Source organism: Macadamia integrifolia, chromosome 8 (assembly GCF_013358625.1).
Source record: "Macadamia integrifolia cultivar HAES 741 chromosome 8, SCU_Mint_v3, whole genome shotgun sequence".
In the NCBI taxonomy this organism is placed as follows: domain Eukaryota; kingdom Viridiplantae; phylum Streptophyta; class Magnoliopsida; order Proteales; family Proteaceae; genus Macadamia; species Macadamia integrifolia.
In genome coordinates, this window is record NC_056564.1 from 9,516,565 (window position 1) to 9,538,197 (window position 21,633).

Below are 21,633 nucleotides of genomic sequence, written 5' to 3' on the forward strand. Positions count from 1 at the left end.
AAAAAAAAAAACATATTATATTGATCTCTTCATTTTACTTTTCAAATCGAATCTAGCTTATGGTAGGGTGTCTAAATCAAATCAAAATCGATCTTCTTTGATTATGCAAGACGGGCTCTTGTTGATTTTTGTTCGGATACGATTAAAAAAAAAAAAAAACCTAAAAGGAATTATCCGAATGAGGGTTTGTAAAAGCCTAGTGTAAACGAACCGAATTGTTTAAATAATAATAAAAAAAAACTATTTATTAAATGATTTGATTTTTGTTTAAAAAAATAGAACTATTTATTTAAACAATTTGAAATATTTACACGGACGGCGATCGAAACAGTTTAAAACCAGCTAATATAAGATTCTGGAGTCTTAGAAAATTTTTAATATAAGTGATATTCCATAAATCATCTCACCAATAAGCATAGGACACATGACATTCAATCACAAACTAAGGGACTCTCCAACTCAAAAGCATTTACTTACAAAGGCAAATAAGATATTTCACCACTGATAGGGATTGGGACTTCATAACATCTAGGTTCTCTCCCTTTTCCTTTCTCCCCACTATTCTTTCAATATTGAACCCTATATTGTGGTCTGAACGCTAAATTAGACATTTGAATCTCATCCATCGAAGCCCTCTCCGATGAACACTCTCCTGTTGGTTATGTGCATATCCAAACTGAGCTAGAATCTACAACAAAAATTATAAAACACAAAAACAATACCATGAAAATCCAATTAATAATAAACTTTTTTTTTCCATAAGAAAACATATTTAATATAACGGTAAAGACATATATAGAAGATGGTGGTTTCATAGTTCCACTACACAATATAATATACATTTTAGAAATAATAATAATAATAATAATAATGGTATAGTGTCACACCTGAATTGCACAACTTTTGTGGTGAGGAGCATTTTATTTAGGGCTACCAACTTTGGAGGAATAACATATAAGAAAACCATTTAGGAACCGTTGGATATACAGTTGGATTTTGAATTTGGATTTGGATTTGGATTTGGATTTTGGTTTCATCACATAAAACAAAACAGTTGAAATTTGATTTCTAAACATCGTGATCAACCAATCCTAACGGCACCGTCCGACACCCTTAGTCCAGTCTAAATTAAGAATTAAGAAGACTTTAATCCGAAGCTTAAAAGCACGCTAAGAAAGCGAGACCACTACTTGCCTCCTTTTTCTTTTTGTGTCTTTTTTGTAAGCATTAATGAAGATCACTACTTGCCTCCTTTTTCTTTGTGTCTTTTTTGTAAGCATTAATGAAGATGACTAATACCAAAGTGGACAAAGCCAGAATTGTTTGTGGTAGGTACTATTGCTTTTGTTTAACGTAAGACATTGAAGGAAATGGATTAGGCCTAAATCTTTAGGTTTAAAAATTGCACAACAAAGTCGATCACTTTTGACCCACAAAAACTGCAATAGTAGGTGTTAATGTATGACGATTGATGCCGTCGTGCCAGTGTCACATCAAAACATGGTGGATGAAGAGATTCTCTTTTATATGGATGTCAACTTATGATATTCACTAGATCAATTGGGGAAAAAAAATGGTGATATGAACCAATGGGTTTGATTAGAGCAAACTAATTATAGCTCAACACTAGACCAATCGGTTAGTAAATGTTATAATGTCAGGACTAGCCCAATTATGAACTTATCATCATTAATATTTGGTTATTGCTTGATGAGCGTTTGTTTGGCACCATATCGACTATTTATAGTTTGATTAGTTCATTTATGCTATGATTGCTCTAATTTCCCATTTTCAAACCAATTACAACACGATCAACATGAGCACGATGATGGATTGATAATCAACCAACCAAATGGAAACAAGTCCGTAGTGGAGAAATTATGTGTAGGACTAAAAATTGGTGATCGTGACCAAATAGGCCTAATTGATCTTAATCGGTTCACATTGTTGTGTATTTTTCGGATTAAGGTTTTTCGTTATATATTTGTAGCGATGATTTCTTTCTCTGGAATGTAAGCAATACTGAGAGGTGTGATGGATGAGTATTATAACTCTATTCTCCATTGATAATGAAGCAAGATCTCATCTCATCGGAGACGTAAGTAATCTTGTCGAACCTCGTAAATTTGTGTGCATTGCTTATTCTAATTTTTCTATTATCTTCTGCATCATTTTAGGATTGCGTTTCTACACACACCCCATCATTGGTGGGGAGAAACTTTTGAAGCTTATGTCAATCATTCATCCTTTATAACAATTTTGATTCACTGTTTTTCTCTTTGGTTGAAATATTTCCAAAACTAAGAACCCGTTTGGTATTGTTTCTGTTCCAGAAATGTCGTTTCGTGTCAAAAACGAAAATTTTAGTTTCTGTGTCAAAACACAGTTTTTAAATGAAAAAATGGTGTTTCAAAATTTCAGATTTTTCATCGGATTTTTTTTTTTTTTTTTGTAAAACGGAACGAAACTGGGAAGACGGAACTCCAAAATGGAGTTCCGTCCAATCTCGTTTTTTCAGTTTTTTTTTTTCACTTTTTGTTCCAAAAAAACAGAAACATACCATAAGTGCACCAAACAGAAGATTCCGTTTTTTTGTTTCAATAGAACGAAAAAACTCCAGAAACGTTTTTTTAGAATGATACCAAACGGGCCCTAAGTAGAATTTTCAGTGCTCAATTTAAAGAATTGCTGATGAATTTGATTGTATCTTAAAAGAATTGTAAGGATTCCAGACAGCTAATATGTTGTAACTTAAAAACTAAAATCCATTCTGAAAGGGTCACTAGAAAGCATGGTTTAAGATATCAGAATCAGTCTTGAGATATTTATTATTAAAAAAAAAAAAAAATCTGGCGATCAGAAATGTTTGATATTAATCCAAATCATACAAATTGAATAGAAATACATCTAATTGTCATTAAAATTTGATTTTTTTATATATTTCTATTTATTCTTATCAATCTAATAAAATAATATTGACCAAAAATTGAGATCAAACAAGAATACCAATCTGATCTAATTCCTCAAACCATGCTTCAGAGAAGTGGAGAGAAAAATCGGAGGTAGAGAAGATGAACAGATCTTCTGTAGGTCGATCAGTTAACGTGATGGTGAGAGTCGAGTTTCACAGGTACGAGACACGAGCCTGCACGTGCCTTGCGGTTAGCGAAAAGCGAGATATTTTGTATTTTTGGATAATTTAAAAGATCATCTTTCTTTACTTTTTCCCTTTCCAACCAACCTACTTTTTCTCTTAGGTAAACCAGACACTATTTTACACGTGTCGTATCGACACTGCCTTTAAACCAATAAGATCTGAGCCTTTCTTCAGGGGTGAAATGGTCAGTTCTCCCTATCCTAATTCTGAGAGCAAACGCCACTCTTCCCTTTTTTCCAACTAATAAATACACTTCACTTTCTTACATCCCCACACGCGGAGAGAGAGAGAGAGAGAGAGAGAGATTTGTCTTTGAGATTTCTTCTCTGTGGTCTTCAAGTGTGTCATTGAGTGGTGAGCGTTGGGTAGAGGAGCATCGAAGTGAACTAGTGAAGGGAAAAGCTAAGTAGTAGGAATAAAAATGAAGAAGATTGAATGGAGCAGGTATAGAGGATTAAAAGCGTTGATTCATCTATTGGTGCCGCTGTGTGTGCATTTCATCGCAGAAGAGATGACGGTTCCCTTGCTCGTCGACGTTACCACCAAAGCTTTATGCGATAATGATGATGGTGGTGCTACATCAACCTCTTGCCCTCAGGCCATCTATCTTAACGGATTCCAACAAACGGTACTGATTCATCTCTCTCTCTGTTATAGATTCTCTTCTAACTTTTATAACTATAATAGCAGCTTTTGATCTCCATATATGTCGGATTGAAGCTCCACATAACAATATTTATTACAAATTTTGAAGCTCCCCCTCCCCCTGTCCCACCCTCGGCATCGTGCTTCACCTTTAACATCACTCGTTCAAAACGGACTGGTAGAACCTCTCCCCATGCGCGATTAACCTCCTTTACATCTTTAGGCGACACTTTGCATAGCCACAAGAAGTTACCACTACTCAAAGTTACTTATTTTTTATTTTTTAAATATCAAAAAAATGTGGGACCCACATTATCTTCTTCGGCTTTTCCGGCGCCCCAGTCCGCGAACGTCAACACCAGCCGGTGAGACGACACGTCCGATTGGAGCATCGATCCATCGACCCAAGTTCTGCGGCCAATCTCTTAATTTCTTTTGCGGCCGCTTCTTATGTTCCAAACCTCCAAAGTGAACAAGCTTCACGGATTCTGCGACACGATTAGGTTTCCCTCCAACGGCGAATTTACAATCAGCCTACTCGAGTAGTGATGGATTGATGACAGTTTTATTACTAAATTACTAATCTTGTTATTTAAATGTCCTATTGAAATTTTATATGTAGCTAATGTGAACCATGTCTTTTTTATCCAACCAGTAAAATAAAAAAAAATTACATTCGTTCAAGACAACAATATTACACCCTTTTATAATAATATTATTTTGTGTCACAGTTTGATTGGAACGTACAATGTCGTAGCTTTTTTTTTTTTCTTTGGTAAAATCTATAAGGTAGCAATGAGTTGTGATGGGCGACAATCCTTTGGTTATATATTTTCCTGGTCCACCAAAGCTGGCACTTTCTGTGCAAATGGGTGAACAATGTTCCCCCACTTTTTTGGGTGGCGTTAAGGTATTCCCCAGTTAGTTGCTTTGAGAATCTTTACATGTGGCTTATCCATGGAAAAAATATTATTTCACTGGTAGGTTGTTGGGATATTCAGGGTGGTGATGCTTCCTTACCTGGGGCAACTTGCTGACGAGTATGGGCGCAAACCACTGCTCCTTCTTACAATATCCGCCAGCATATTCCCTTTCGGTAATGCTTTTTTCTCTGAATAACAACTTTTATTGACCCCTCCTGTATTCACATTCTGCTACTTCTCCTTTCGTTATCGTTCACCCAACATTTTGTAGCTACCACTGAGTAATCAGGAAGGAACATCAGTGTCATATATTGTTCGGTTGATTATGGGCTATCCTTTCTGCCAGAAAAAAAAAAAAAGGATAATGCACTATCCACCAGTGGGTAGTAATGGTTTCAAATCGGAACCGAAATAAAAAATGAAATTCAGTTCCGATCAAATATCTTGAACCAAACTAAAAAATGAGTGTTTACAATTTGGTTCAGTCCAGATCTGGATCTATGTCAAGAACTGATGGTTCTAATTGAAACCGAACCGAATAACATGATTTAACTTTTTCTTCTTTTTAAAAATTATTATTTGACGTAACTTAAATAGAAATCTGACATAATTAATCACTTAAATTGTCTTAAAGAGTTATAGTCTAAGTTAAAACCCTCTTTTGTTGAGGAAGAGCAACAACCTCGTCAATGGACATTTTTATTTTGTCTTCTGCACAGTGGAATCGAATTTAAAACTGGATCTAGAACCAAATAAGAATCGAATACAAAACCCGAATAGAAACCGAAACTGTACTAGAGTCGGACAAGTTCAGTACGAGTATCAATTTTCAAAACAGAAACAAAACCTGGTTCGATTCTTGATCAGACTAACTCCTTGAAATCAAAACCAAAACCAAACCGAATTCCTGATTCTGGATCGATTGAGACCTTTGGTGGGCAGGGCTGCAGGCCTCAACCATGTAATAATTCATGATAGAGGTGCTTCCCCCGATAGAGGGATGCAACCGGCACAATCCAGCCCAAGGCCGGCCTAGGGCAGGGTAGGCTTGACCATATGTTTGCTGTTTGTATGTTATTTTCTACAGGTTAGGCCGGGCTTAACCTAAGGACTCAGCCGAGGTGCGGCCTGACATGTCCTTGGGCTTAGATATCCCAGCCCCAGTCTGGCCTGTTGCTTAAAAACCCAGCATGTGTGCTGAAAAACCAGCCCAAGTCTTGAATTTTCGGGTGGGTTCGGTTCTCTGGGTCAAACTTGCACCCCTGTCTCATTATTTAGATCAATCAGATTCATTACAGCTAACATGTTAATCATGTTTCGATAATTCAAGAGTTTCTTGTTGGATCAAATGTCCAATTGATTGCTTGATGCAATTCCTCCTGTTAACCAGTTAGCAAGCCTCAGCTGGCTTGGATGGGTGGTATGGAAATTCACTTAGCCTGCTATGTAATTTTTTCAACCCCAGGGGTAGCCGAGTTGGCAAGGGACCTTCTCTTTAGGAAGCGTGTGGTTTTGAGTTCGACTCCTCTTATCTCCTTGGGGTCACTCACACGGGGTGTTTAGTGCTCTTTATAACTTTAAGTGAGGCTTTAGGCTGGTTTATTTGAATTACCTGTTCACTGTTCTTATTGCAGCTGTACTTGCTTGGAGTGACTCAAAAAAATATCTTTATGCTTACTATGTGCTCCGTATGATTTCACATATCATAAGTCAAGGAAGCCTTTCCTGTATCTCTGTTGCATATGTGGTAAGATTGTTTCCTTACTGTTATTCATTTAACAAGGCTGGCTGAAGTCATAGTAGAACTAACATTGTCCATTCCATTGGCAGGCTGATGTTGTGGAAGACAACAGTATGAGGGCTGCAGCATTTGGATGGATTACAGGTCTTTTTGCTGTTTCAAATTTCCTGGGTAATCTGTTGTCACGTGTTCTTCCTGAAGATTATATTTTCGAGGCATGTTCTTGCTCAAATTTTGTCATAGTTTTAACAACATATGTCTGTATAATTTCTTTCCCAGTATACCTATTTGACAACACTGTTTTCCAGGTATCCATACTCTTGTTAGCAGTTTGTCCAGTTTATTTGAAGCTATTTCTGGTTGAAACAATTAAGCCAGTTCCAAGGCAGGACCAACATTCATCTTGTTTGGAAACAATTAATAATGTCTGTAAGAATCAATACCAATCTGTGAAGAATGGTCTAGCTGTGGGTTGTAACAGGTACTACTGTTTGTGAACTATGGTTTTTTTTTTTTTTTTTTTTTTTTGAATTTGGGGTGAGGAGTAAACATATTTCACATATTTGGACCCAAAAAAGAATGTATTACATGTTTATGAACATATGGTACCCTTGGCTAAAGATCTGCATTTTACCTCCACAGCGGGACATTGAAGCAAATTGCTCTAATTACCTTCCTCTATAAGTTGGGAATGTCTGGCATCGCCAGTGTCTTATTGGTATGCTTCTTTCCAATCTGCTATCAACATTACTACTGAAAAAAAGTAACTTTTAGTTTCAGTAATCAACTTCTTGGTTTATCTACATTGAGAAAATCCCCACCATTATCATAATGATGACCCAACCATCTCAACCATATTATCTACTTGATCCATAGCATTACAGTAGCATTCTGACTTGAATTTTTTGACGATCATGATGATTTCCTGTGCAGTACTATCTAAAGTCAGTTTTTGCTTTCAACAAGAATCAATTTTCCGATATCCTGATGTTGGTTGGAATAGGTTCTATTTTTTCTCAGGTACTGCTCTGGAGCTTCTCTTTTCAGGCATTTTGATACTATGGAATCTGTATGGATTTGTATATGTGTTGAAAGTAGATGATCATGTTTTAACATTTTTAAATCCTCCCCCCACCCCCATTCAATGGTGCTGAAATTTGGCCTCTAGATTTTGGTGCTTCCACTTATAAATCCTCTAGTGGGAGAGAAAGGAATTTTGTGCATATCCTTGCTTGCATCAACAGCATATGTAAGTTGTCCAGAAATTTTATTTATGGGTTTTCTTTAATTTTTTGTAGACTAGATATGAAGTTGGAATTCTATGGATAATTTTTTCCCCTCTACAGGGACTATTCAATGGTTTGGCTTGGGCACCTTGGGTATGTATTCTTTTTTCATTAGCTTTCTTCATGCATATGATTCAATCTTACTTTTTTGTTCTTTTGCAACTGAAATTTGGAACCAGGTCAGGAGGTTGATTGACTAAGTTTTGAATTTAAACTTAGATGTATATATATATGATCATTAATTTTCACTAACCACTCTCTGATTATTCTGTTTAACCTTTATTAAGCCTAGAGGTATGCTTTTTAACCATTATTAAGCATAAACTAAACAAACTCAGTGCTTTCTGACCTTAGATTAGTTATTTTACCATTATTGATGGAGTCTTACAAGTTATCAATCCCATATGCAGGTTCCGTATATGAGTGCCTCGTTTGAAGCAGTCTATGTTCTTATGGAACCAGCTGTAAGGATGAATTCTCTTTCCTTAACCATGTCAATTTAGAACTTAGAAGTATGTTTTATCTATATCTTAGAAAATATGAACTTCATTTATTTCATTCATCTATTATTATTTGACAGACTTATGCTATTGTTTCAAAAGCAACAAGTTCAACCAATCAGGTTCGTATGTATATCTTGACTTAACATTGTTCTTGTGGTTCTTGATGCTAGATGAGTAGAATGTCCTGCAGGCATGTGATCTAAAGGTTTTGTAAGTTTAATTGTTGTGAAGTTTAAGGACTCACATTTTTTATGTTTCTTCAATTAAAGATTTAAAATGCTTGAAGTGAGACTTAAATATTGGAACATGTTGCAATAGTGCAACTTAACCGTTGCGCATAGGCTCGCCCACTCAAGAAGATAATACCAATACCACTAAAACAATATTAACGAAATATGACATTGTAGTTGAAAAGATTACGTAAAAATTTCCTTTTTAATAGTAATAAAACAGTCGATGGAAGTTTTAGCTACCACGTTTAGTAGGTTTTTAGTTAGTTACACCATTAACTGTTGCTACTAAATGAAAATTTTCATTGTTTTTGTTTCAATTTTACATAATAACAATTTTTTTACGAGGCATTATAACAAATTATGTTCAACCAAATTGAGCTGAGAAAAATTCTGAGGTTGGGTTGAACAGAACTGGACATGAGAGCCAAGACTGAATAGACAAGCCAAACCCATTTATGAATCTGATTGGAAATGCCAATAGGAATTCCAACCCAGAAACATTGTGGTTGCAATTTTTTTGGGATAGAAGACATTGCTTATTTGGTAATTTTCCCTTCATCTTTCTAAGTTGAACTTGTACTTACAACAGGGAAAAGCCCAAGGATTTATCTCTGCTGTGCAATCAAGTGCAACTTTGCTTTCACCGCTTGCAATGAGTCCACTGACTTGTAAGTTGACCCTTCTTCCTCCCTTACCTCCCCCACCTCCCCCATCCCCACAACACACACACACATAGTTCAAGTCCAACTCAGATGCATGTTTGATACCAGAAGCATTCTAGTAACAGTGGGGTATGATCACTTACTGATTGAATATGTTATCAGCATTGTTCCTATCAAGCGAGGCCCCATTTGATTGCAAAGGTTTCAGTCTCTTGTGTGCCTCCGTTTTTATGGTCTCTCTCTCTCTCTCTCTCTCTCTCTCTCTCCAACCACCCCATCCCTCCCCTCTGCACCCTCTTTCTTTCAAACAAGTTAAATTTTCTGCACACTCTTCCTTGTTTAGGTGTTTGCTTTGTTTTTCGCTTTGAGGTTGAACTTAGACAATGGAACCTCAGCTAGTGATCCTGGGGACAACAGTGACAATATTGAAGCACCTCTCCTCTCATGATAACTAATGGCTGGCAAGGTCATTATGGTAAAAAAAATTACACAGCTTTCCCTACAGAAGTAAAGTGAGGAAGCATCAAGGCCTGCAGAAGCAAAGTAAATGTTGGGTTCAAAATTTCCACTACCTGTCTTGACTATGCACTGTAAATCTTTGATGTGCCTATAATGCAATATGTTTTTGTAAGTTCTTCTGTGATATATGTAAAAAAATGAGTTAATCTATTGCAACTCTGTTTCCTCCCCATAATTATGTAAAGTTCTGGTTTTCTTGGTAATCCCTTTGGGATCACCACTTTGATGAGAAATGGATGCTTGGAATCTGTGGAAGTTCTGCACCAGGTCGCCCCTCCCACTTTAAATATCTACACATGGATAGATGATGTCCATATATCTAATGGAGAAGTAGAAATTCGGTTTCCTCCTCCTAGACCTCGTCCTTCTCCGTTTCCTACTTCTTTTGCTATGATTCAAGAAAAGATTCCTATTAAATCTTTTGATTCTAAGGGTGATCCAATTTACTTCTTCCAAGATCCAGTTACTGGTCATAAATACTTTGACCTTTGTGACTGTGATGATTGTCTACAAGATTCTGAGGATGATTTCCCTCCTCCTCGTTGTTCTTCTCGACGAAAGTCTACTCAACATCAATTACAAGAATGATATGAGGCAGGTGATTCCTCTGTTGGTCCAACGAGCCTTTGAAAGATCATTGGAAACGAGGCCAAGGAACTCTTGATAGAGAGTGGTAATAAGCTGGCCTTCAGTAAGTTGCACAAGTTGCAGCTGTTTGTAAGAACCAAGAGCTAAATACCATTCCCTGAGTTTTCCTTGTAGTCTTGCAACAAACTTAGACAGGACAGTGACAGTAAAGGCTCTTTCATGAAGTAGTTCAGCATTGATCCATGCATGAAAATCTGCAATCCGTGATGCCCATTTAGGAACAGGAATATCATCAAGGGTGAAAAATTGCTTAGGGTCTTGGTTTTGATATGGGGTAAAAGGTGTTGGGTGGACAGGAGGTGATCTAGGTGTATCCACAGGATTTTGAATTTCAGGATCATCATCCATTTCGGAAACATGAGGTGCAGTAGGTGGTGATCCTTCATTCATGAAAGAAGGAAGGGGTTCTAGGATGGTAAGGTTTGTGAGAAACTCAGATAAAGTATTTTCTGAGGTATTTCGGAGGGGAAAATGATGGTTTAGACTTTAGATTACCATATGTAAAATTTCAAAGTCGGATTTAATCAAATACCTTGTTTATATCTATTGGCATGCATCCACATATATATGTCCATGTATACCAATGCTTCTCTCACAGACTTGGATTTTCAAAGTTTCTATTTTGCAATGTGGCAAAGCCTATTAGGGATGAAAATTGATATGAGAGCAACATGCCAAGAGGTCTATCTATCAATATGTGGTAGTTGTTGGCATTTTAAATGGGGAACCTGATCGAAGACAATTGGTTGCTCAATTGGTTAGTGTTTATTGGTAGAGTGTAGGCTCTTGGTAGGATTTGAGTTCGACTCTTCTGTCTTCACTCTTCACTTTGTGCCTTAAAGGATCACCTCCTCTCCTCTTCTGTATCAAAGGAAAAAAAAAATGTAATCCATAAAATTTCAGTTCTATACAGCTTGCCACTTGGCCCATGCCACCCATGAAAACTGCTCTTCTAAAAAAAAAAAAAAAAAAATACTTAAACCCCCAAAACTTATGTCTTTAATTGCTCTCCAATTATTTCCATAAAACGAATAACATTTTTTTTTTCTAAGCAACTAATATTCGATCTTATGCATTTATAGATAATTATTAGATAGGAACTCCCCAAATCTCAATCAAGATTTACTAAGATTTTGATTCTTTTGAATTAAACAAAACTTCCCTATACACATCCAGTCTAAATTATGCTAGTCTCATGCATTGTTTTGTATCTAGATTATGATAGGTCTATGGGAGTCGCATTTCTTTTAAATGTTTCTCCAAAAATACTCCCTCATAAGAGTCCAATCAAAATTATGCATGTGGTCCCAAATCTACAAGCATAAAAAGAAAGAAAACTACCTCATGGTCTTGGTCATGTTCCCCCTTATGAATATGACAGAATACCGAATTGAAGTAATGGACAAACATATGCATCATGGAAGTAAGCTTTTTTATTTATTTATTTCCATGGTAAGAAATTGATGAAAGATCATGGTTCTATGTATTGATATTGGATTGGTTGATACGATGAGTTCATACCGATAATGACTGAGATTGATCATAATACCCAGCCGGTTTAGGATAGAATATTGAAATACAACTTAAAAGAAAAAAAAAATGAAAAACAAAGATAAAATTGAGTAATTGACTGATTCAAGATAAATATAGTATCAAAATCCTTGTGAAAGATGGACGAGGTCCAAGTTTCTCAGTTTAAAATTTTCCACATTAAATGATGAGTTGTTAACCATTGCTTTCACCCAGAAACTGCAATAACGATGGAAACAAGAAGACGTACCTCAAATGTATAGTGATGGTCTCTGATGAAAAAAAGAAGTATAGTGATGGTCCTGATGAATGTGCCAGTGCCAGTGCCAGTGCCATCAATGAAGTTTGATCCACCTACGCCGGTTTAGAACTTAACACTTAGGAGCGCAGTCGTCCGGGTCTGGTTAGACGTGGTTTGGCTTGGGTTGACCAACCTGGAAATTGGAGCCTCTCTAGTTCTCTCCCCTAGTAAGTACCAGTAAGGATCCCCTTAACGAGCTAGGGTACAGGACTATAGCAGCTCAGGGTTGTTTCATTGCGATCTTGTGGTCAAAGATTCAAATCATATATTATGATCATCCCCAAACCCTACAGTGACAGAAGTCTACAGAATTGAGTTTCTTTTTACCCAATGGGCATTATTAACAAACTGTTTTACCATTCAAATAACATGTTTATAACACAATATGTCTAATTTGCATCCGAATATGCATCTCAAGGGATTCCCAGAAATCAAATACGCACTAAATACCCAATATAACTATAGAGGATCTCACTCCTCGTCGATAAGCCGGTAGCTAGGGAGAAACTTTCTAGAGGAGTATTAGATTCTACAATCCTATATACTTCCCTACCTCTTGTCTTTTCTTAGAACAAATTCGATTTATTGCCCATGATTTCTATCTCTAGGGTTAAAATTTTTTCCAAAACGAGTAGAATTTTCACTGCTCAAATCAAAGAATCGCTGTTGAGTTTAATTTATAGGGATCATTAAAAGTAGTAACTCTCAAGAGTTACAATCCAGGAGAGTTTTCCAGTATCCACTGGAGAGAAACGAACCGGAGTGAAAGAAGATAGTAGAGCTTTGGGTTCGCTCAGTTGCCGTGATGCGACGAAAACTAGAATCCCATTAAACAATTATTACACAAGTACGACACAAGCCTTCACGTGCCTTTGCTGTGATCGTCCCGGGTCAGGTGTTGTACGGCACACGAAGAGGAAAAGATATTTTTTCCGTTTTGGATTTTTCCCTCCTTTTCAACCATCCCAACAGAAACCAGAGCCTACCCTAACTTCAATTCAATTAAATTCAGCGTCGTTATACCAATAATACACTTTCCTTTCTTCCAACCACACACCCTAGAGGAACAGGATAGAGAGAGAGAGACAGAGAGAGAAGAAGAAGAAGAAGAAGAAGAAGAAGAAGAAGAAGATTTCTCTGGTTTTCTTCTCTTTTGGTGAGCGTTTTTGGGTAGAGGAACATCGAAGTGAAGGGAGAATGAAGGAAATTATATGGGGCAGCTACCGGGAATTGAGACAGTTAATTCATCTGCTGTTGCCTCTGTGCGTCCATTTCATCGCAGAACAGATGACGGTTCCCTTGCTCGTCGACGTCACCACCAAAGCTTTCTGCGATAATAATGATGATGCCAAATCAACCACCTGTCCTCAGGCCATCTATCTCAACGGATTGCAACAAACGGTACTGATTCATCCATTTCCTTTTTCTCTCTTTTTATAAAGGAATTTCACTTTTAGCTTCGTTTGGTCAACATATTTTCTTTGTTTGATCGAGCTTCCATATAAGAATATTTAATGGAAATTTAGAAGGCAGTTAGTTCACCAAAACATCTCGCTAGTGAGCGCGGTGGTACAGTGAACATCGGATGGTGAAGAGGACCTCAAGATGCGTACTTGAATGCTCTCAGTCATCCGATGTTCATCGCACCACGCACTGAATAATCACTCAGTACAGTTCCCTTTAGTTCCACGGGAGTAGAAGGTATCCGGTTTGTTGGAGTATACGTGGCAACATAGTGTACAAGGAGAGAAAGTTCTCTCCTCGTACGAGGAGCTGAGCCAGACTCAACCGAAGGCCCTATCACATCATGGAGCAGTAAATTTTTTGTCTAAAATTTTCACATGTGTGGTTAATTCAAATGTGCCCTACATATGCAATACCCATAATTGTATTTGGGTCTAAAATTTTTTTTGCCCGTGTATGATCACTTAATTGGTCAGTGAGCATTCAATGCTTGTTTCATTTTTTGCTCATTATACGGGTGAAGAGGGATAAATTTGAATATTTGAAAACATAAGGGTGAGTTGTTGAATATTCACTCCTACAATTAAGTAATCGTAAAGATAGTGGATCCAATCTCTATGATCACCTAGTATTGGTTCTTCACATGTACGGTCAAGTGATCCTAGGTGTAGCTAATCCAAACTGGTATAAAGGAGCTTCTATAGTTTTTTTTCTTGTTTTTTTTGGGACCTTACTAAACTAGTTACTACTATCCTTGTTGGGGGTGGAGATAAAAGTATTCACCACTTATTAGTTGCCTTTGGAATCTTTATTTTATTATTATTATTTTTTTTTTTTTGGGTACGATTTTGGAATCTAAATTTACATGATTATTTCACTGGCAGGTGGTTGGGATATTCAGGGTTGTGATGCTTCCTTTTCTAGGCCAACTTGCTGATGAGTATGGGCGCAAGCCACTGCTCCTTCTTACGATATCAGTCAGCATATTCCCTTTCGGTAATGGTCTTTTCTCTCTCTCTGTAGAACCACAGTTCTTTTGAGTCCTTTATCCACATTCTGCAACTTAATCGTTTAATCATTGAATAGGCAAGGCAACTAGGCTGTTTCCATTTAGTGTGATTATTGATGGCTTCTTGTTTTCTTTGTAAATTTGATATTAGATAGGGGATGGGGGCAAGGATTTAGTTATCGGTATCGGTCTCAGTTGACATTGATACGATTCCAATCCGGGATCGGCTGTATCAGTCCAGATATGTCAATATTAGCCTTTAGGTTTTTTGACAAGTTTACCCCTGCTACCGATACGATACCTGATCCCAGATCGGACAAGTATCAGGATCGGTCTCAGCCGATCCGATAACGATACCCAAAACCATGGGTTGGGGTGGAGATTGTGTTTTACTTGTGTTGGGATTGGGAACTGTGACATCAATAAGTAATACTAGTATGCTGGCTAATTTTGCACATTTAGGATCTTCATCTATTGGAAGCTTTCTCTGATCTAGGCACATTGCCTGACCATGTAAAGGACAACACCAACTGTACTTGTGTTCCCCTTCCCCTAACATAAGTAAGATCCTAAGAAGAAGTAATCACAAGCCGCTACCCATAAGCAATCCCACTCTTGATGGCTTAAAGTAGTTAAATTATAAGTTCCCTACATAAAGAAATAAGAATAAAATGACAGAGGCCAGCTAAGTAAATATACTAAGCTTTCCTCTTGTCAGCCAGCCTTTAGGAACATCTCAGCTCCCTGGATGGGTGGCATGGAAATTTACCTCATCTTCTAGGTCATTTATTGAATTGTTTTTATTTTAAATGTTAAGTGATGGCTAGTTTCTTAATTTTCAAATCTAGTTATTCCTTGAAGTCAATATATGAAACAGGTCTGTGCTCAACAATATTGTGAGATTTGAATTAGTCTGGTGGTTGATTTAGTTGCATACCCGTTCACTGTTCTTGTTGCAGCTGTACTTGCTTGGAGTGAGTCAAAACAATTTCTTTATGCTTACTATGTGCTTCGTATGATTTCACATATCTTAAGTCAAGGAAGCCTTACCTGTATCTCTGTTGCATATGTGGTAAGATTGTTTCCTCACTTTTATTCACCTAAGAAGGCTGGCAGGAGACATAGTATAACTGACGTTGTCCATTCCATTGGCAGTCTGATGTTGTTGAAGACAGTATGAAAGCTCCAGCATTTGGATGGATTACAGGTCTTTTAGCTCTTTCACATTTCCTAGGAAATCTGTTGTCACGTATTCTTCCTGGAGATTATATTTTCGAGGCATGTTCTTGCTCGTAGTTTTGCAACAGATGTCTGTATAATTTCTTGTTCTGTATACCTATTGACAACACTGTGTTTCAGGTGTCCATACTCCTGTTAGCATTATGTCCAGTTTATTTGAAGCTGTTTCTGGTTGAGACAATTAAGCCAGCTTCAAGGCAGGAGCAACATTCATCCTGTTTGGCTACAATTAATAATGTCCTTAAGAAGCAATACAAATCTATGAAGAATGGTCTTGCTGTGGTTGCTAACAGGTACTACTGTTTGTGAATTATGGCTCTTTCCCATCTAAAGAGTGTATAAATTTATTATATGAGACGATAAGCATAATTCGTATATTTGGAGACACCAAAAAAAAAAATTGTATTACATGTTTATGAACATATAGTATCCTTGGCTAAAAAATCTGCATTTTACCTCCACAGTGGGACATTGAAGCAAATTGCTCTAATTACCTTCCTCTATAAGTTGGGAATGTCTGGCATCAGCAGTGTCTTATTGGTATGTTCCTTTCCAATCTTCCATCAGACAAAATTACCACTAAAAAAAAAAATATAACTGTGAGTTTCAGTGATGACCTAACAGTTGTAACCGTATTATCTCCTGGATCCATAGCATTAAAGTTAGCAGTCTGACTTAAATATTTTGACAAGCACGATGATTTCCTGTGCAGTACTATCTGAAGTCAGTTTTTTCTTTCAACAAGAATCAATTTTCCGAAATCCTGATGTTGGTTGGAATAGGTTCCATTTTTTCTCAGGTACTGCTCTGGAGCTTCTATTTTCAGGCATTTTGATGCTATGGAATCTGTATGGGTTTGCATCATATGTTGTCATTGAAGATTGTAAGACTGTTTCATCTTGATCCCAATTTTAGCCCAGACTACATATAAAAAATCATTGTCTTCTTCCCACCATTTCTCCACGTGGTGTTCATTCTCCTCTTTGTGGTTTTACTGTGAAGTAAAAATATATTCACAGATCAGTATTTAGCACAATTTGAAGAAAAATATATTCACTTTAGTTAGCCCAAGGTATTTTGTTGTCTCAGTTTTGGAATTTATTTTCTGCGGGAAAAACTGGGGTGGGAAAATTATGGACAGGGAACTCCATATATAAACACTGCATTAAGAAATGCTACATCCATGGAACTGGAATGAGTCTAAGCCTAAAACAGACTGATCCAGAAGATCTTAAGCTTTCAATCTAAAGCTGAGACTTGGATAGCCAAAATGGATCTTTTTAATTTAGAAGCTCTTCTTTATGACTTACTTTGAGCTGTACCTTTCCTGTCTGAAATTTCCCTTGTTTCCTTTTGGTATTGCTCTGATCTTGATGTCTAACACTGAATCCTTAGGCTTAAAATGCATTCTGTCTTATATATGATTAGTTGATGATCAAGTTCAAATTTTGTTACCATTTGCCACCAAGATGCATTAGACTCTGTAGCTTTTAAGAGTTTCATTCCTTGACACTTAATTTGATTTCTTGGATCCAAATCTTCAATTCTGGAACTTAATCTGTCACCATTTGTTGTTTCTTTCATGGAAATTTAGTTGCTACATTGATGTTAAGAGAGATGTAGATGATCTTGTTTTAACATTTTTAAATCCTCCCCCCTCCTCCGGTCAATGGTGCTGAAATTTGGCATCTAGATTTTGGTTCTTCCATTTATAAATCATCTGGTGGGAGAGAAAGGAATTTTGTGCATCTCCTTACTTGCATCAACAGCATATGTAAGTTGCCCAGAAAATTTATTAGTTTTTTTATTTTTGACAACTAGATATTAAGTTGAGCTAATAAATGGAATTCTGTGGTTCTTTTTTCCCCCTCTACAGGGATTATTCAATGGATTGGCGTGGGCACCTTGGGTATGTATTCTTTGTGAGTAGTTTTCTTATGCATATGATTCAATGTTACCTTTTTATTCTTTTGCAACTGAAAATTTTAAAAAATGTTAGGAGGTTGATTGTCTATAAGTTTGAATTACAACTTAAACAAACTCAGTGATTTCTGTCCTTTGATTTGTTATCTTACAATCATTGATGGAGCCTTACAAGTTAGCAATGGCATATGCAGGTTCCGTATATGAGTACCTTATTTGAAGTTGTCTATGTTCTTTTGGAACCTGCTGTAAGGATGACTCTGTTTTCCTTAACCATGTCAATTGAAAACTTAGAAGTATGTTTTATCTATATCTTAGAGAATATGAAGTTCATTTATTTTCATTGATCTCCTATTATTTGACAGATTTATGCTATTGTTTCAAAAGCTACAAATAAAACCAATCAGGTTAGTATGTATATCTTGACTTAATATCGTCTGGTGGTTCTTGATGAGTAGGTTGTCCTGTAGGCATGGGCTCTAAAGGTTTTGTAAGATTTATTGTCATGAAGTTTAAGGACTCAATGGGACATTTTTATATTTCTTGAATTATAGATTTTAAAGTTTTAAATGTAAAACTTAAATATTGGAATGTAATCCTGTCTGTTAGATCTGGACCAAACAAACGTTCATATTCTGTTGCCCACATGCAACATATTCCGGTATTTGAAACCAAGTTTCTGAATTCTACTTTCTGTAAAACTCTACTACCACTATTAGCTCACCAAATATGAATCTCAAGTCTTAATGAGTCAGACCTGTTTTTATATTGGAACTCAGACCATGTTCTTTTTGTTGTGAATCTGTGCAAACGGCACCCATACGGTAATCCCACTTATTGATTCCCATTGATCCTGCCCTGCTGCAGTGCACATTGTTATGATTTCAAAATCTTAATGTTTAGGCACATACCCAATCTACAGTTTATAGGTTCGGTGCATTAGTTTGGTTTGATAAGTAATTTGATATTTTTTAGGATTTGCAATCATAATACTAACTGCTAAATCACTGAAATGAAAAGATTTGAATTCCAGAAGTTTCATACTCCAAATGATCTCTAGTGTTTCATTTAGCTTCTTCTACTGCTAGTGTGTGTGTGCTTGTTTCAATTTTACATTATAACACATTATATTCAACCACATGGAGCTGAGAAAAATTCTGGGTTTGGTTGAACAGAGCTGGATGTGAGAGCTAAGACTGAATAGATGAGCCAAATTTTTATTAATCTGATTGGAAATGCCAATAGGAATTCCAACCCAGAAACATTGTGGTTGCAATTTTTTTGGGATAGAAGACATTGCTTTATTGGTAATTTTCCCTTTATCTTTCTCTGAAGTTGAACTTGTACTTACAACAGGGAAAGATCCAAGGGTTTAACGCTTCTGTGAAATCATGTGCAACTTTGCTGTCACCACTTGCAATGAGTCCATTGACTTGTGAGTTAACCATTCTTCCTCCCTTCACTCCACACACCCCCCCACCCCAAAAAATTCCTATGGATCCTGATCCTCTCCATCTGGTTGGGCTCCGAGTGAGGCATCCGACCGCTGGGAGGACCTGGGCTTGCATCCAGATGTCCCCAGGTCCTCCCATACGTCGGATGTCTCACTGGGTGTCCCAGCAGTTGAAGAGGATCTTTTCCCCCCTTCCTATAGGTCAAATCCAACTCAGATGCATGTATGTATATGTTTGAAACAAGAAGCATTCCAGTAGTAGTGGGGGTATGATCACTTACTGACTGAATTTGTTATCAGCATTGTTCCTATCAAGCAAGGCCCCATTTGATTGCAAAGGTTTCAGTCTCTTGTGTGCCTCCCTTTTTATGGTATCTCTCTCTTCTCTCTCTCTCTCTCTCTCTCTCTCTCAAACAAGTTAATTCTCTGCACACTCTTCCTTGTATAGGTGTTTGCTTTCTTTTTTGCTTTGCGGTTGTACTTAGACAGTGGAACCTCAGCTAGTGATCCTGAGGACAACAGTGTCACTATAGAAGCACCTCTCCTCTCATGATGATTAATGGCTAGCTAGCAAGGTCAGTATGGCAAAAATTTGCACAGCTTTGCCTACACAATTCAAATGAGGAAGCATCAAGGCATTGGAAGAACTCCATATATGTATTCTATATATGTATTCTATATTGGTTCCAAATCTTTCCACAATTGTCTCGAATATGCAGGTGAGCATTGGACCGGGAATGGGAATAGGAAAGCGCAGGAAAAAGCAAAGGCATCAATGGCCGAAGCCTCGGGGCTTCTACGGCGATTTAGATGAAGACTAGACTATAACCTAAGAATTCCGAACTTGTTTTTCTTCCTCAGCTGATGAAGAAGAATAAGAATAAGAAGAGGGCGAAGAAAAGTAACGTTGATAACAGCCATATTTCCATCTTGCCATCAGAAAGGTTGTGCTTGTTTATGCTTCGTTGTAAAATATTTTATGAGAAAAATGCATTATAACTTTAATTTTATATTTTTATAATTTTTAATTTTTAATAATAATAATAATAATTAATATTATTATTATTATTTTTTTTTTTTTTTTTTTTTTTTTTTTGATAGGTAGGGAGGGAAGTAGGTAACAGCTAGGAGACTCGAACTCGAGACCTCCTAGTGAGCATGGGTTTTATACACACCACAGCTCACCAACTGCACTAAGCAATTGTTGTATATTATTATTATTATTATTATCCATGGACTTCATAGTGGACACGTCACCTATGAAATTTAAAACTGTTCCTCCAAAAACTTATTTTTCTAAGGAAAAATTTTGGGTATACTACTGGTATACTGTAAGTTAACATCCACGGTCTATTTCTCTCTTCCCCCATTTGAAATGACCCCCTTACCCTCATGTACAATACCTCATCCAACACCCCATTAGTGTTGTTTGCTAACTTACCATATACTAACGGTATACCTATCCCTCTCGCTTTCTTTAATTGATACCCAGTCATCCCCAATCAAAATTATACAGGAACTCTCAATCATAGATTGATTAATTCTTTTGTTTCTATTGAATTTTTGTCAAATAAAACTTCCCCATAAACATCTGGTCTGAATAATGCTAGTCTCATGTATTGCATCTCGTATTCTCTTAAATGTTTCTCCAAAAGTACTCTCCTTAATGGTCAAATCTAAATTTAGAATCATATGGTCCAAAATCGATAGGCCCATCTATATGTCATATGTGCATATCGTATGTCTCCTTTGTCTTTTGGTAATCGTTTATGAACATGACGGAATACGAAACTAGAGTACTGTACAAGTTTATGCATTATGGAAGTAAGATTTTTCTTTTCTCCATTTTAATGTAAAGAGATGGAAAATCAAGGAGGTCCAAGTGACTGGTTGTTATCCATTGTTTTCAGTTTTCAGTTTTCACCCACTAATTGCAATTGCAGCAACGGTGGAATCATGGAGACGCCCATGTAGAGTGATGGATGTGGCAGTGCCAATGCCACGCCCTCTTCGAAGTTTGATCCACCTACTCCAGTTGAGAATGTAGATTTTGAAGTCAAGTGTGGGGTTGTGTTTGGTTTGATTTGATTTGATTTGGAACCTCGTTGATTCTTTCACTAGTGACAATCAGTATAGGACACAGTTTCTTTTTCCTAGGTGAAGAGAGAATCTCCTCAGAAATGAAAAGGAGTATTTTTGACCATGTAAAATAAGAGGTAAGAGTTTATGGATGAGAAGAGATAGTCTTTTGAACCCTTCGCTTGTTCAGAAGAGATAGTCGAAGCTGAGAAGAGAATAGTCGAATGTCAACCCCTATCTCTCCTCTCCTACTTTTCTTGGATCTCCTCAAGGATTGCCAGTACCAAATTCCCCACCACTACAACAAGTCGATGATGA

The 21,633-nt window shown here is 36.9% G+C and overlaps 2 protein-coding genes across 12 annotated transcripts; both read left to right on the forward strand.

The window, feature by feature from the left end:
- Positions 1 to 3,443: 3,443 nt before the first annotated feature.
- On the forward strand, positions 3,444 to 9,935 carry LOC122086532 (tetracycline resistance protein, class H-like). Of its 8 annotated transcripts, none has more exons than XR_006142462.1 (14): positions 3,444 to 3,785; positions 4,787 to 4,898; positions 6,360 to 6,472; positions 6,556 to 6,681; positions 6,775 to 6,947; positions 7,109 to 7,184; positions 7,400 to 7,486; positions 7,635 to 7,715; positions 7,813 to 7,845; positions 8,163 to 8,216; positions 8,355 to 8,374; positions 9,078 to 9,156; positions 9,313 to 9,383; positions 9,494 to 9,562. XR_006142462.1 is itself a non-coding variant. In XM_042655428.1 (14 exons), the coding sequence occupies exons 1-14, from the start codon at positions 3,579 to 3,581 to the stop codon at positions 9,596 to 9,598; spliced, it is 1,359 nt and encodes a 452-aa protein (XP_042511362.1). In that variant the 5' UTR covers positions 3,444 to 3,578; the 3' UTR covers positions 9,599 to 9,935. The 8 variants fall into 8 exon arrangements, 7 of the variants coding, with proteins under 7 accessions (XP_042511362.1, XP_042511360.1, XP_042511364.1 ...); XM_042655428.1 differs by having other exon boundaries at positions 8,333 to 8,374; positions 9,494 to 9,935; XM_042655426.1 differs by having other exon boundaries at positions 8,333 to 8,374; positions 9,313 to 9,935.
- Positions 9,936 to 13,138: 3,203 nt separating this feature from the next.
- LOC122086535 (hippocampus abundant transcript-like protein 1) lies at positions 13,139 to 20,246 on the forward strand. Of its 4 annotated transcripts, none has more exons than XM_042655437.1 (15): positions 13,139 to 13,549; positions 14,497 to 14,608; positions 15,581 to 15,693; positions 15,777 to 15,899; positions 15,981 to 16,153; positions 16,325 to 16,400; positions 16,573 to 16,659; positions 17,554 to 17,634; positions 17,737 to 17,769; positions 17,978 to 18,031; positions 18,149 to 18,190; positions 19,140 to 19,218; positions 19,537 to 19,607; positions 19,685 to 19,811; positions 19,939 to 20,246. In XM_042655437.1, the coding sequence occupies exons 1-14, from the start codon at positions 13,346 to 13,348 to the stop codon at positions 19,787 to 19,789; spliced, it is 1,353 nt and encodes a 450-aa protein (XP_042511371.1). In that variant the 5' UTR covers positions 13,139 to 13,345; the 3' UTR covers positions 19,790 to 19,811; positions 19,939 to 20,246. The 4 variants fall into 4 exon arrangements, with proteins under 4 accessions (XP_042511371.1, XP_042511370.1, XP_042511369.1 ...); XM_042655436.1 differs by having other exon boundaries at positions 19,942 to 20,246; XM_042655434.1 differs by having other exon boundaries at positions 13,140 to 13,549; positions 19,956 to 20,246.
- Positions 20,247 to 21,633: the final 1,387 nt, after the last annotated feature.